The 13,022-nt window shown below is 43.6% G+C and overlaps 1 protein-coding gene across 1 annotated transcript in view; it reads right to left on the bottom strand.

Annotated features, from left to right (window-relative positions):
- ranbp9 (RAN binding protein 9) overlaps positions 1-13,022 on the bottom strand; it is a 130,456-nt gene that overhangs the window by 58,370 nt on the left and 59,064 nt on the right. The window contains 2 exon segments of the mRNA XM_034182714.1: positions 6,071-6,093; positions 9,386-9,553. Of these exon segments, the coding sequence (XP_034038605.1) occupies positions 6,071-6,093; positions 9,386-9,553 (191 nt within the window).

The following is a 13,022-nucleotide window of genomic DNA, read 5'->3' as shown; positions in this document are numbered from 1 at the left end:
TAATGTGGAGTTGCGTCAGGAAGGGCATCGGGCGTAAAACCTGTGCCAATTCAACATGCAGATCCACCTTGGATTTGCTGTGGCAACCCCAAGTGCAAACAAGGGAGCAGCTGAAGGGACTTACTTTATTTACATCTGTGTGAATACTGTGTGAGCCTTGGGCGTGGTTAGCTCATTCATTATTGGTTAGCTTGTGCTTGCTTGGCTATACTATTGAATTTCCTAGTGCACAAAGCACACTACTTTACACCCTCCATAAATCCTGCGTGATGTTTGAAGATAGGGTGGCTATCTTACAGAGCCGTATCCATAAGTTCAAACAGCTTCTTAGCTCAGTGGAGTTAGATGTTACGGGCACTCCAGATGAGCTTACTGTTGGGCCGGCTAGGGTGCCCATTAGCGTCAGCCTAGAAACGCCGGCTGTGGAGGACGGCTTTCGGACTGTGGCTACGCGGAGGAGGCCCCGTAGGGCTTGGTGCCCGGTTGTGGTACCCCAATCACACTCTCCACTGCGAATTGTGAATCTGTTCTCCCCCTTGGATTTGCCTGATGTGAATTGTCTGAGCCCACGAGTGGCTTCCATTCCTGTCTCCAGGGCGAAACGCCGAACTTTAGTGATAGGGGATTCCATCACCCGCAAAATCAGGTTACAGATGCTGGCTGACCTTAAATGTATTCCTGGGGCCAGAGCTCTCGACATTGCATCCCATCTTAGGGTGCTGGTGCTGCAGAAGGGAAGACAGACTAAGGAACATGACATGAGATATAGTCACATAGTTATTCACATCGGCACCAATGATGTCAGGATGAAGCACACAGAAGTCACAAAAATGGACATAGAGAGGACTTGTGACCTTGCCACAAAGATGTGTCGGCATTGATTAATAGTCTCTGGTCCCCTCCCTTCCCAGGGTAATGATGAGGCATTTAATAGGCTGACATCGTTAAATAGGTGGCTGGCGCAGTTTTGTAGACAGCAAGGTTTTAGCTTTATTGATAACTGGCCTTCGTTCTGGGGCCACCGTGGCTTGCTGATGACGGACGGCCTCCACCCTACTGTGGAAGGCACTGCCATCTTGTCTGCAAACATAGAGCTCTACAGGGAGGGTAACACTAGGCATTTACAGTAGGCCATGGCGCAAGTGATTAGAGACCCTGCAAGGATTATGACAAATGTAGGTGTGGAATCCATTAGCTTAGTGGGGAAATTAGTGCAGAAAATCCACTAAGGTCATAGTGCAGTTTATCTACCAGGGAGGGAAATTCAACAAGTTGAAACTGTGGCCTGCTTCCGTAGACATGTCCACAAAAATCATAGAAGGATATGCTTTGCAAACTTAATACCCATGACTAAACTGGATGATGTTGAAATTGAGGATGGCCCAATGGTTGTTCCGGCAATATCAAAGAATTCATGTCTGCTACCTGCAACACACGTGGAATGTCTCAAACCTAAACCTACATCTTATATACGCTACTCTGGAACCACCCCTAAACCCAAACAGTTCAACTGTCAACCCCACTGAGGTCCTTAGTCTGAGTCTCATTAACATAAAATCACTATCCTCAAAATAATTGTTGATTAATGATCTAATTATTGATCATCACTTAGATATGATTGGGTTATGTTAAACCTGGCTTAAACCTACAGCTGTTCTCCCCTGAAATGAGGCCTGCCCACCAGCATATACATTTAGTCACGTCCCTCGTGATGCGAAGCAAGTTGTTGCTCTTATTTATAAATTCAGATTTTGCTTATTAGCTGTTGGGGGTCATAAATATAACTCGTTTGAGCATCTGATTCTCCGCTCAGGATATTACGCATTTCCAAGGTCAGAAGAATAAAAATTATTACATTTATACAGCCAAATTATACAGCCATATTATTTTGTCACTGTATATAGGCCTCCCGGCCCATACTCCGAATTCTTAGAGGAATTTGGTGTGTTCATCTCCAACTTGTCAACTAGTGCAGATAACATTCTGATCATTGGTGACTTTAACATTCATATAAATAAGCCTTCTGATCCCCTCTGCAAATCATTTATGGAAATTGTGGATTGATTGATTGATTGATAAGAAATTAATGACACTACCAACACATAAGTGTCATATAAGTGTCAAGCAGTTTCCAAATATTTACCTGGTACAATAAACACAAAATTCATCACAATGTCATGCATTACAGGTTAAACAGCAGGCTCTTTATGACAAACGAAGCAGGTCTGTTAGCGTACAAAAGGCGTGTCCCTCTCCTACACGTGCCTGACGGCTGAAAGTTTCCTCCGAAAGATTAGGCAATTGGAACAAAATACCTTGCCCGAAGTTATAACTGTTGTGAATGGGACTCGAACAGGTACCAACTTAAAATCTAATAAGATTAATCTCTTTAAGACAACTTACAATGCGGGAACCTGAAACATCTCTAAACAATGTCTTAAGATCAGGAACGTCATAAAAATTCACCCGAATGTGAGCAAAATCAACACATTCAAGCACGACATGTTTCACTGTAAGTACGCAGTTACACGGTAAACAGTAAAGCGGGGCGCCCGCTGAAGGTAAATATGCATGTGTCAAGTGTGAATGACCTATACAAGCAATGCATTCGGGAATCGACGCACATTCGTGGAAATATCCTGGATTTGGTTCTCACATGTGGTATTGCTGTCACAAATATTGGCATCATGCCTCTTACATCAGTGGTCTCTGATCAGTCACTTACGTTTACAGTTTTGCTGCCGTGTTTAGTGGAACAACAACCTTATACATCACTACGGCGATGCATCAACTCACAACTAAGACTGAACTCAAACCTAGACTGCCTAATGTCTTAGCTTCACATTTGGCAAAACCCAATCAGTATACAGTCTTGTGGATAGTTTAAACTCAGTGCTCAAAACTGAACCCGACATGATTGCGCCACCTGTGTTAAAACCGTGCTCCCCAAAACACATTCACCCTGGTTCAACGATTACCTGCATGACCTCAAGCATAAGGCTAGAGGTCTTGAACGGAAATGGCGTAGTTCAAAATTAGAAGTATTCCACCTTGCATGGCGTGATACTAACTTACGCTATAAGGATGCATTACTAGCTACAAAGCGGACCTATTACTCGGATTTGATCAACAAAAATAAGCATAACTCAAAGTTCTTGTTTAACAAGGTGGCAACACTTATTCATGGACAACCAACTGTAGTTCACTCTCCTTTTACAGCACAAGATTTCCTGAATTACTTCAAGAATAAAATAGAAGACATTAGGTTAAACATATCACAGCATGCCTTAACCCAGCCACTACACCCTGCTATTGAGGTGGGCGCCATTACTGAGGTATTACCTTGATTTACAGAATTTGAGAGTATCTCTCTAGGCATGCTGACGAAATGCGTAACGTCAACAAAAAGCACAACCTGTTTATTTGATCCTGTACCAACAAAACTGTTTCAGGACCTGTGGCCCACTCTTTGGCCGACTGTGCTGGAAATTATTCATCTTTCTTTAACTTCTGAATCTGTTCCGAAATGTTTCAAATCTGCAGTGATTGAACCATTTCTTAAGAAACCTAATCCTGACCCTAGTGTATTGAAACACTGTCAGCGAATCTATCATGTTGCTCTAAAATTCTTGAAAAAGTGGTGTCACGGCAGCTCGTGGACTATCTCACTGACAATAATCTTTGAGCCACTGCAGTCTGCTTTTAGAAAATGTCATTCCACAGAGACGGCTCTCACTAAAGTGGCGAATGATCTTCTCCTTGCAATGGATTAGGACACCACTACGGTTCTGGTGCTGTTAGGTCTCAGTGCTGCATTTGATACCGTGGATCATCATATTCTACTTGATAGGCTGGAAAATCATTTTGGGATTACTGGGAGTGCCCTTGCATGGTTGATGTCATACTTGACCAGTCGTCCTCACTGTGTTTTGTACAGTAACACGATGCAGAAAGTTCGACCACAGTACACCCATTTTGGCATCCCTTCACTGGCTTCCTGTCCCAGTGAGATCACATTTTAAGGTTCTGCTACTGGTCTATAAAATTGTTCACGGACTGGCACCTCCCTACCTAGCTGACCTAATTAAACCTTATGTACCGGCCCCGGCTTTGCATTCTCAGGGTACAGGACTGCTTTGTGTCCCTAGGGTGAATAAGAAGTCTGCGGATCATAGAGCTTTCTCTTATCATGCCCCTGTTCTGTGGAATGATCTCCCTGCATCAAAAAAACAGATTCTGTAAAGACTTTCATGTCCAGACTTAAGACGCACTTATTTTCCCTTTCATATGGCTAGTATACTAACATAGTATAGTTCTACGCTTTTTACTCTCTTAATTCATTTTATTAGGAAACGGAGTGTCCCGCTGCCTCAACTTTACCTAAATTCTGGGTCTTTGAGTGAAACTTAGGGCTAGTGGCCAACGATCATCTTAGTATTTCCTGTTTTTCTTGTTGTTAAATGCTGGCAAATTATACTGTATTTCTTGTCTTGCATGATTTTGTTTTTTCTCTCTGTTTAAGGTGCAGCTCCATCCAGAGATGGGTGTGGCATTTGTGCTGTAGACCCTCCCGCACCAACAGCATTTCCTGTATATTCGTTTTGTGAATTGTTCTGTAATTTATGTCTGTATCATGGTCCAAGCAGAGGGTCACCCCTTTGAGTCTGGTCTGCTTGACGTTTCTTCCTCAGAGGGAGTTTTTCTTTACCACTGATGCTCTGGGGGTTAGTAAGGTGAGACCTTACTTGTGTGAAGCGCCTTGAGCTGAAGCGCCAAGCTGCCATCTACTAGCCAGTAGATGGCAGTAGATACCCTGAAAACTTGCAAAAACAAATTTTACAAAGAATCCGTATCTGATACGTTTAATCTGCGTGGAATTTAATAAACGTGAACCGAATTTCAGACATCTTATATGCTACTCTGGAACAAAGAGGACAAACAATGTTGTAAAGGACAATAAGCAGGATGTTAAAGAGCAAACTTCACTTTCACCCCAGAATTACATGAACAGGAAGCTATCGCATCTCACACAACCTGAACCTTCTGATTGGCCAAAGCTCCAGCGCAGTGCGTAAATGCAGCACCAGGGGAGAGAGGACGGTTCCTGATGCGGTGACATGTAGTGCGGCTGTTTACTGAGCCAAGGTCATACTGAACTGAAGAAAAAGACAGCAAGGCTGTGTGCATTTTTGTTTTCTGGCTGTCAGAGCACACTTGGCAGATTCTCTTATACCCCTATTCCATAGAGTGCTGTGCCTTCCTGTTTCATCCTGAACAGTAAATCAGGGTGCCTTTTGAAGCATCACAGTAACTTCTTGTTTCATGTTTTGTCAATCTTGTACAAACTTATACATAGCAGTTACGGCCATCATTGGCGCAAGTTTTGAAATCAGGGTGAAATTTTCGAGGTGTTCAAAAATGTAGCTTTTGCTTTAGTTTTTGAGCAGGTTTATTAAGTTTGCACTTAAATCTATAAAAAACTATAAATCAGCCAGTTGCCAGGTCTGCGCATTATAAGCCAGCTTGATAGATGGCATGCTGGGGTAAGCCCTTTCATCCCATTTTTACACTTTTCTGGATCATGAAGAATCATAATAGAATGGTGTCCTGTGAAATATGGTTGTTAGTGAGAAGACACCGCAGAGAAAGAAAGTTATTTAATGTCCTCACTGTTGCAGCCACACTGAATGGAGTCACAGTGAAGACACAGTCAGTGCACGAACATACTAAGGAAGTATGGCATCATGTTCCCAGAGTGAGCAGGATGCTTGACACATGTGTTCAGACCTTGGCAAATCCCGCTCAAGTCAGGCTCCCCCCTGCACGCAGGAAACCAGAAAAGTCATTGTACTTAATGCGGCACTTTGTGTTGCAAGTGGAAATGTGAAATCATCCGTCCATCACAGCCTCAAATCCACCAGAGACCAACGGAATAAGCTCTATTTGCCACCAGGCAAAATATTAAAATCATTTACTAATCAGTTTTAGTCATAGTGTGACAACACCTTAAAAATCTGTGTGTGTGTGTGTGTGTGTGTGTGTGTGTGTGTGTGTGTATATATAAACTTACTGGTAGGTCTGTAAAGGCAATACCTGGAGAGAAAGTGGGGGAAAAAGAAACCCAGTGTCAGCAGGAACAAGTACAGGTGTCACTTTGTACTTCTACACGTTAGTCAGCTGTACTGACGTGTTTCTGCTGAACTCAGCTTCTTAATCTAAGCACGGTGTTAACAGAGAAATTGATCCAGAATATGTGGGATATTGGTGGATATTTTGAAGTCATACCATTTTGATGTTCAAGTGACATAACTGCGTGAGCAGCACAGTGGAATCAAACAAAACACCCACATCCACAAACATGGTTAAGCTTGAAATGGGCGTGGCTAAGCTTCACACACATCTGGATGGTAAAAAGTCAGAACACTACACTGTCAGGAAGTCAAAAGAAATTCTGATCAGTAACAAGTCTTTACAGTGCATGTTCTGTTTTCCCATCTTAGTTCTTGCATGTGCATTTTGTGAGGATGATTGTAAAATTGTCAAAAAGAACTTCACCTGTAAGAGTTACTGAAACATACAGCACATCTGGAAAGTATTCAGGTGCATCCTGTTTCCACTGATCATCCTTGAGATGTTTCTACAGCTTAACTGGAGTCCACCTGGGGTAAATACAATTGATTGGACATGAACTGGAAAGACACACACCTGTCTACATATAAGGTCCCACAGCTGACGGTGCATGTCAGAGCACAAACAAAACATGAAGTCAAAGGAATTGTCTGTAGACCTCCGAGACAGGATTGTGTGGCGCCACAAATTTGGGGAAGGATACAGAAACATTTCTGCTGCTTTGAAAGCCCCAATGAGCACATTGGCCACTATCATTCCTAGAACTGGCTGCCCTTCTACACTGAATGATCAGGAGACAAAGGCCTTAGTCAGGGAGGTGACCAAGAACCCAATGGTCACTCTGTCAGAGCTCCAGCATTCCTCTGTGGAGAGAGGACAACCTTCCAGAAGGAAAACCATCTCTGCAGCAATCCACCAATCAGGCCTGTATGGTAGAGTGGCCAGACGGAAGCCGCTCCTTAGTAAAAGGCACGTGGAAAAAGTGAAGTACTGTGAATACTTTCCAGATACACTGTAATGATGCTATTTAACACCAAATGAACTTCATTATTTATATTTTAAAAGCATTTTCCAGCACATCCCAGTAGTTTGCATTCATAAAAAAGAAGATAAGCTCACAGTTACATTAAAACTTGTTTAAACAATCATTCTATAAACCAGATACTTGGACTCACTAGCCAGAAGCAAAAGCCTCAATGTTTTTGTATGGTTTTCCATGTAATAAACACCATATATACCATATTTTATATACTGGATTTTCACTCACATTGGACAAAATGTCCCACCCCAATGCATTTCCATTAAAAGCCCTTGCACATACCAGACAGAGCAGTCTGGACGTGCCCGGTCGCAACAAAGGTATGAAATGAAGTTCAGCACTGACACTCGAGTCTAGGAAAATGGGTACCATATTTCCTTGATTTCCAGTTTACGCCTTCTCCCATCATATTTTACAAGTTTTTGCAGTGTGCCCCGATTACATTTTGATCATGAATCAAATATGTTTGGCAGAAAAGTCTGCAAATATGACCAACTTCACAACACAAAGTCAGAAAAAGATGTTCAATTGGCCCGCAATTCATGGAGGGAACTTGCATGCATCACACCCCACTGGTTTGGAGTCTGATAATTGAATAAATAAGTGGAGCTCATTGAGGGACAAACTGATGCAGAAAAAGCCACGGTTCCTGCAGCAAATTGCATTAAGAGGCAACAGAGAACTTCAAAAGAGTCACACGCACACTGACGGCATTGCATGGCCACAGAGCTGGAGAAGTATAAATCAGGCTTTAGGATTTTAAGGTGCCTTTCCGCAGCAGACTTAGAAAAATGTAATCGACCAAATGTAATCTATTTAAAGCACATATTGCCCAGCACTTATTGAAGGCAAGTGAACCGCTGGGGTTGGGTGGTTTATCAAATGAAGTTTTGACCCGGGCATTAAATGAGGCAGGCTCCTATTTAAGGTCAGGCGTTTAAGGGCCCAGCCACACGCCGATAGCTGAACAAAGGAAAAAAGTCAAAGTCACAAATCATCAAGAAAAAGTGGACGAATTAGCCTGCACTTCTCCCATCACTGAAAAGCCTGCGAGTCCAGAGCACATAAAAGAACGAAACAAAACAAACTGACAAAAGAGAAACGAAGCAAACAGCGACCTTGAGGCTTTAATCAAAATCAAAACAAAACCTTCATGATGATGTGACTTGACAGTGGGTATCAGACTGAGCGCCAGCCTGTGATCATTTCTGCAGTCAACCTGCGCTCTCCACAGCACCTGCAAGATCTAGTTGTCTTGACAATAGGTTTGTCTTCACTACACCAACGTGTGCGCACACGCACGTTCCAGCCACAGACTGCATGCGAACGTGTGCACAGCCATTTGTGGCACACAGCCGTTTGTGGCTGTGCGCACAGCCTCTCCAGCCACAGATGGCTGCAATGTGCGTAAATAGTTAAAGCAGTTGATCAAATGTTATTGCTGCTATTGTTTCTGTATAACGATGTTTTTCTTCCCACACATGGATGAGTCACGTTCAGCTCGCTTGAGCTTTAGTTATTGATCCGTTCAGATATTGTCAACATTCGTGCAAGACATTGGACTTCGGAGGCTGGACGAAGTTGGACAATAAACACAATGCTGACGGTACAGGAACTATGCAAATAATGAAGAACCGCCAACACAGAAAACAAAAGATACAGACAAATTGAAGTTGTTGTTGGGATTCGTTCACATTTTTCAACAGTTTGAAAATTCTGATGAAGCGCCAGCTACAGGAACGAAGCTGGGCGACAGCTAAACGCTCTGAAAGTCAATACAAGTCCAGATTTCTTGTTTCATTTTGGCTTAGGTGTCTTTCGTTAGTGCCATGTGGCCGGGGCTTAATCAAGTGAATACATAAGCCTAACTGGTGCTGAAGATTCCCTGTAGATCGCTCGGTGCGTCTCGGCTGTAACTAATCCATTTTTTATATACAACGGTTTTTGTCCGTTTTATACGTAGAGCAGATTTTGTCTGTTTTATACATATAGCTGATTTCGATTATAACAGACAAAATTTGTTGGTTCACCTGAGTCCATAATATGCGTGTTTTACTGTATTTATTTTGACTTTCCATATTGGTGGCATTTATCCATGCTTGGTCACTGCAGTTTGCAGGATTTTATGTACAGACAAAAGTGAAGCTGAATCTGCACCATCTTTGTTATCGCTGAATTAATGTTAACTTTTTTTTTTTTTTATGTGCTTCTTCTTACCCAGGCTATGACCATTCTTTGTGTAGAAGCAGGTGTTATTGATGAGGTTAACACAGCAGCCAATGACATCGCCTGTTGTAAACGTAGGTCCATATGGTTGCCCTGTGCCGGACGAGCAGAAGGAGTGGCCATCATCACCATGGTAACCATAAGAGTGCTTGTCCCAACCTGAAAAGTTCAAAGGTAAAAGTTGCAGGTGATGACAAGAACACACAAACTGCTTTATTATATTTTGAGTTTTCAATGATATACACACAAAAATGTTGTGAAATGACAAGACAGACACATTTTGTCTTTATCAAATACAACTAAATTGAAATAAAATTTGAGTGTGGAAAAGCAAAGTCCTGAATTAAAAAAGAAACAATTCTCAGTGAAAAATAATTTTCACTGAGATAATTTATGCAAACATTAACTAGAACATAAGCAGGTTCCTGTGTTTCTGTTGTCAACGTGCAGAAACTGACGTGTGCTTTATGTATGTGCTGTGGTTAAGTTACGGTTTTATCCAGAACCAAAGGCAGCATGAGTGATTCAGAGTCCAGAGTTAGAACCGCTACAGAATTCTGGGGGAGGAAATGTGGCGCCTGTAGGTCGTTCTGTTTATCACGTGACGCCTCTACGTAGTCAAACCATGTTCAGCTTCCTATTGGGGTCACAAGGTGTCTGTGGAAGCACTTCAGTTTGTAGGGAGGTGTAGTTTATGGGTCTCCCAGACAGACACAGGTTCAGGTCACAGTAGCATGTCTGGTATATGTATGTGTGACTTATTGTTGGGAAAGTAGTGCATGAGGATTTGACTGACATGACTTTACTGTAATGTACTGTATAATGTGCACAGACTTTTCCTGGCTTCATGTGCAAAATAAAAGTTAATATATGGACTGTACAGAACAATGTATGCCAAGATACATCACTGACTCATGCTTTATATGGCTCCTGGGATACCAGTTTGACACCACTACTTAATGCCATATGTATAACTGCAAACATGTAAAGACGCATACAGTTTAATGGATGGATGAGATTTATTGTCATAGTCATTACAAGTGCAACAACAACGAGATTACGTCCACACTCACATTTCCACAGACAAACAGCAATTAATCCACAATTATTACTTGTTTACCGTAATAATGGCACACATCAGAATTAAGACAACACATATACATTTGACATTATGTGCACTAAACTTGAAAGAGTCCGTTTTCCAAATTGAGGCGATGTGAGTGTGTGGTAGCCGCTGCAACTGGAGTCGCGCCGTCGCTAGCTTGGGGGGAGAACGGGGACCTGCTGCAGCTAAAACCGTGCAGCCCCCGGAGGGGAAAGGGGTGGCGTGAACGGTGGCCGGGATGGGGTGTGGTGCGGAGCAGGAGGGAAGATAGAAGGGAAAGTGGAGCATGCTTCAGTCTTTGTCCATGTGTGAGTCTGTCTGTCCTTGTGTACTGGAGTAAGAGAGATAAGGATGCAGCCAATCTTCCCAAGGCCGTAGAAATTCTTCTGGAGGAAAAACAGTGGGCATTTTATCCTTGAGGCTGATAAGCCTGCTGCGTTTGTGGTTGAGCAGTGAAAAACACTTTTCCAGCTTCACATGAACAAACCAAATCCCAATTATGAAAAATTCTCCGGCCTCTGAAATCTTTGCCTTCTCCTGCAAGGCACGCATTTGCTCCGAGATGTTATCCAATTTGCGTCTGAGTTCAAGGGTTAACGCAGTCTGAGAATGCATCGCCTTACCCAACTCGACGTCCTCCACAGAGAAAGGTGAAAAGCATGCGACCCGCCAAGTCTCCCAGGCGTCAAGAACATAGCCCGCAGGTCCCCCACTGGTCCACCAGCCCTGATCTTCTTGTAGAAAAAAAAAATGGTATCAATAGCGTTCAGAGACCAGCTGATCAATTCCATGATCAATCCAATATAATTTGAAGAATTCACAGCCTGGTGAAGTAGGGACATTGAAGGTTGGAGCAGAGATAGAGGAGAGAGGAGGAGATGCGACCACCCTCGCCGGAGTCCCAAGCAATCTGCATATATTAGGAATACTTCCATCCTGATGGTTTATTCTATGTGTAACTCTTGTAGAGAAATGAGCAGAATGAGACAGCAAAGATGTCCTCAGGGATCATTTAATGATACAAACCATGTGGCAGGACCTACTGCTGCTGGATTAGATTATTTATCCTGGCAGCTCTGAACAAAAGCTCTCAACACTGCTGCAGCTTGGCAGCACTTCCTCACTCTCCATTAGCTGGGACTCTACAGTAGCTTTGGGCCTCCTGTTATCTTTGTACGGAGACGCTGGATGTCTGAGGTGATAACAGCTCCCAGACTGTTGGAAGGCATGTCACGGGAATCTGGTGGGTTTGATAACCACCGTGCTGACCCAGACAGACGTCTGCCAGCCTTAACAGCGCCATATCATGATGATAAGAAAACACAACATTCAGGGATCTAAATCCTGTCACACTGATGAGCTGGGAATCAGACTTACTGCCTTTAACCATGGCAATATAATGTTCCCAAAAACTATTTTTTCTTTCAGCTCAAAGACGTTTCTCAATATCCCACTAAGACTCCTTCTTCAGTCGGACAGCTTCCCTGACTACAAGTGTCCACCACAGTGTTCGAGGGTTACAGCCCCTTGAGGTACCTAAGACCTTCAGCCCACAGCTCCCTGCTGCAACTTCAGCAATGGAAGCTTTGAACATTGCCCATTCTGGTTCAATGGCCCCAGGAATGCCAGAAAAGCTCTGCCAGAGGTGTGAGCTGAAGATTTGTCAGACACTGGGCTCCTACAGACATTCCCAGTTCACCCGCACTATCCTATTGGGCTTACCAGGTCTGTCCAAAGTCCTCCCCCCACCCTCTGATCCAGTGCATCACCAGATGGTGATGAGTTGACAGCTCTGCCACTCTCTTCACCCAAGTGTTATGATCACAGATGATATGATCACAAAACCTGATCATTGACCTTCAGCTGAGGGCACTCTGGCACCATGTACACTTATGAGCATCCTTATGGTTTCAACATAGTGTTCGTTATGGACAGTCCATGACTAGCACAAAAGTCCAGAAATAAACGGCCTCTCAGGTTTAGAACAGGGAGGCCATTCCTTTCAATCATGCCTCTCCAGGTGTGTCTGTCATTTTCCACGTGTGCAATGTTCATGTGTCCCCGAGCAGAATAATGGAGTCCCCACTGTAGCTCCATGCAGGACTCCAATCAGGGACTCCAAGAAGGCCAAATACTTCAAACTTCTGTTCGGTGTATACGCACAAACAACAGTGAGAGCCCCCCCAACAACACAAAGGCGCAAGGAGGTGACCCTCTTGTCTACCGTGGTAAACACCAACGTACTGGCACTCAGCCGGGGACTTGTGAGTATCCCCACATCTGTCTGGTGTCTCACACCCTGGGTAATTCCAGAGAAGAATAAGGTGCAACTCCTATCAAGAAAGTGGTTCCGGAGGCGAGGCCCACCAAATCTGCCTGGTAGTGCTTTACCTTCCGCACAAGCTCCAACTCCTTTCCCCACTGCGAGGTGAGGTTCCACACCCCCAGAGCTAACCTCTGCTGCCTGGGTGTGGTCCGTCTAGGCCCTCGACTTTCACTGCCACCCATGGGACAGTGCACCCA

The sequence above is a fragment of the Thalassophryne amazonica genome, chromosome 12 (assembly GCF_902500255.1).
Source record: "Thalassophryne amazonica chromosome 12, fThaAma1.1, whole genome shotgun sequence".
NCBI classification, from domain to species: domain Eukaryota; kingdom Metazoa; phylum Chordata; class Actinopteri; order Batrachoidiformes; family Batrachoididae; genus Thalassophryne; species Thalassophryne amazonica.
This window is presented reverse-complemented; position numbering and strand designations above follow the sequence as displayed.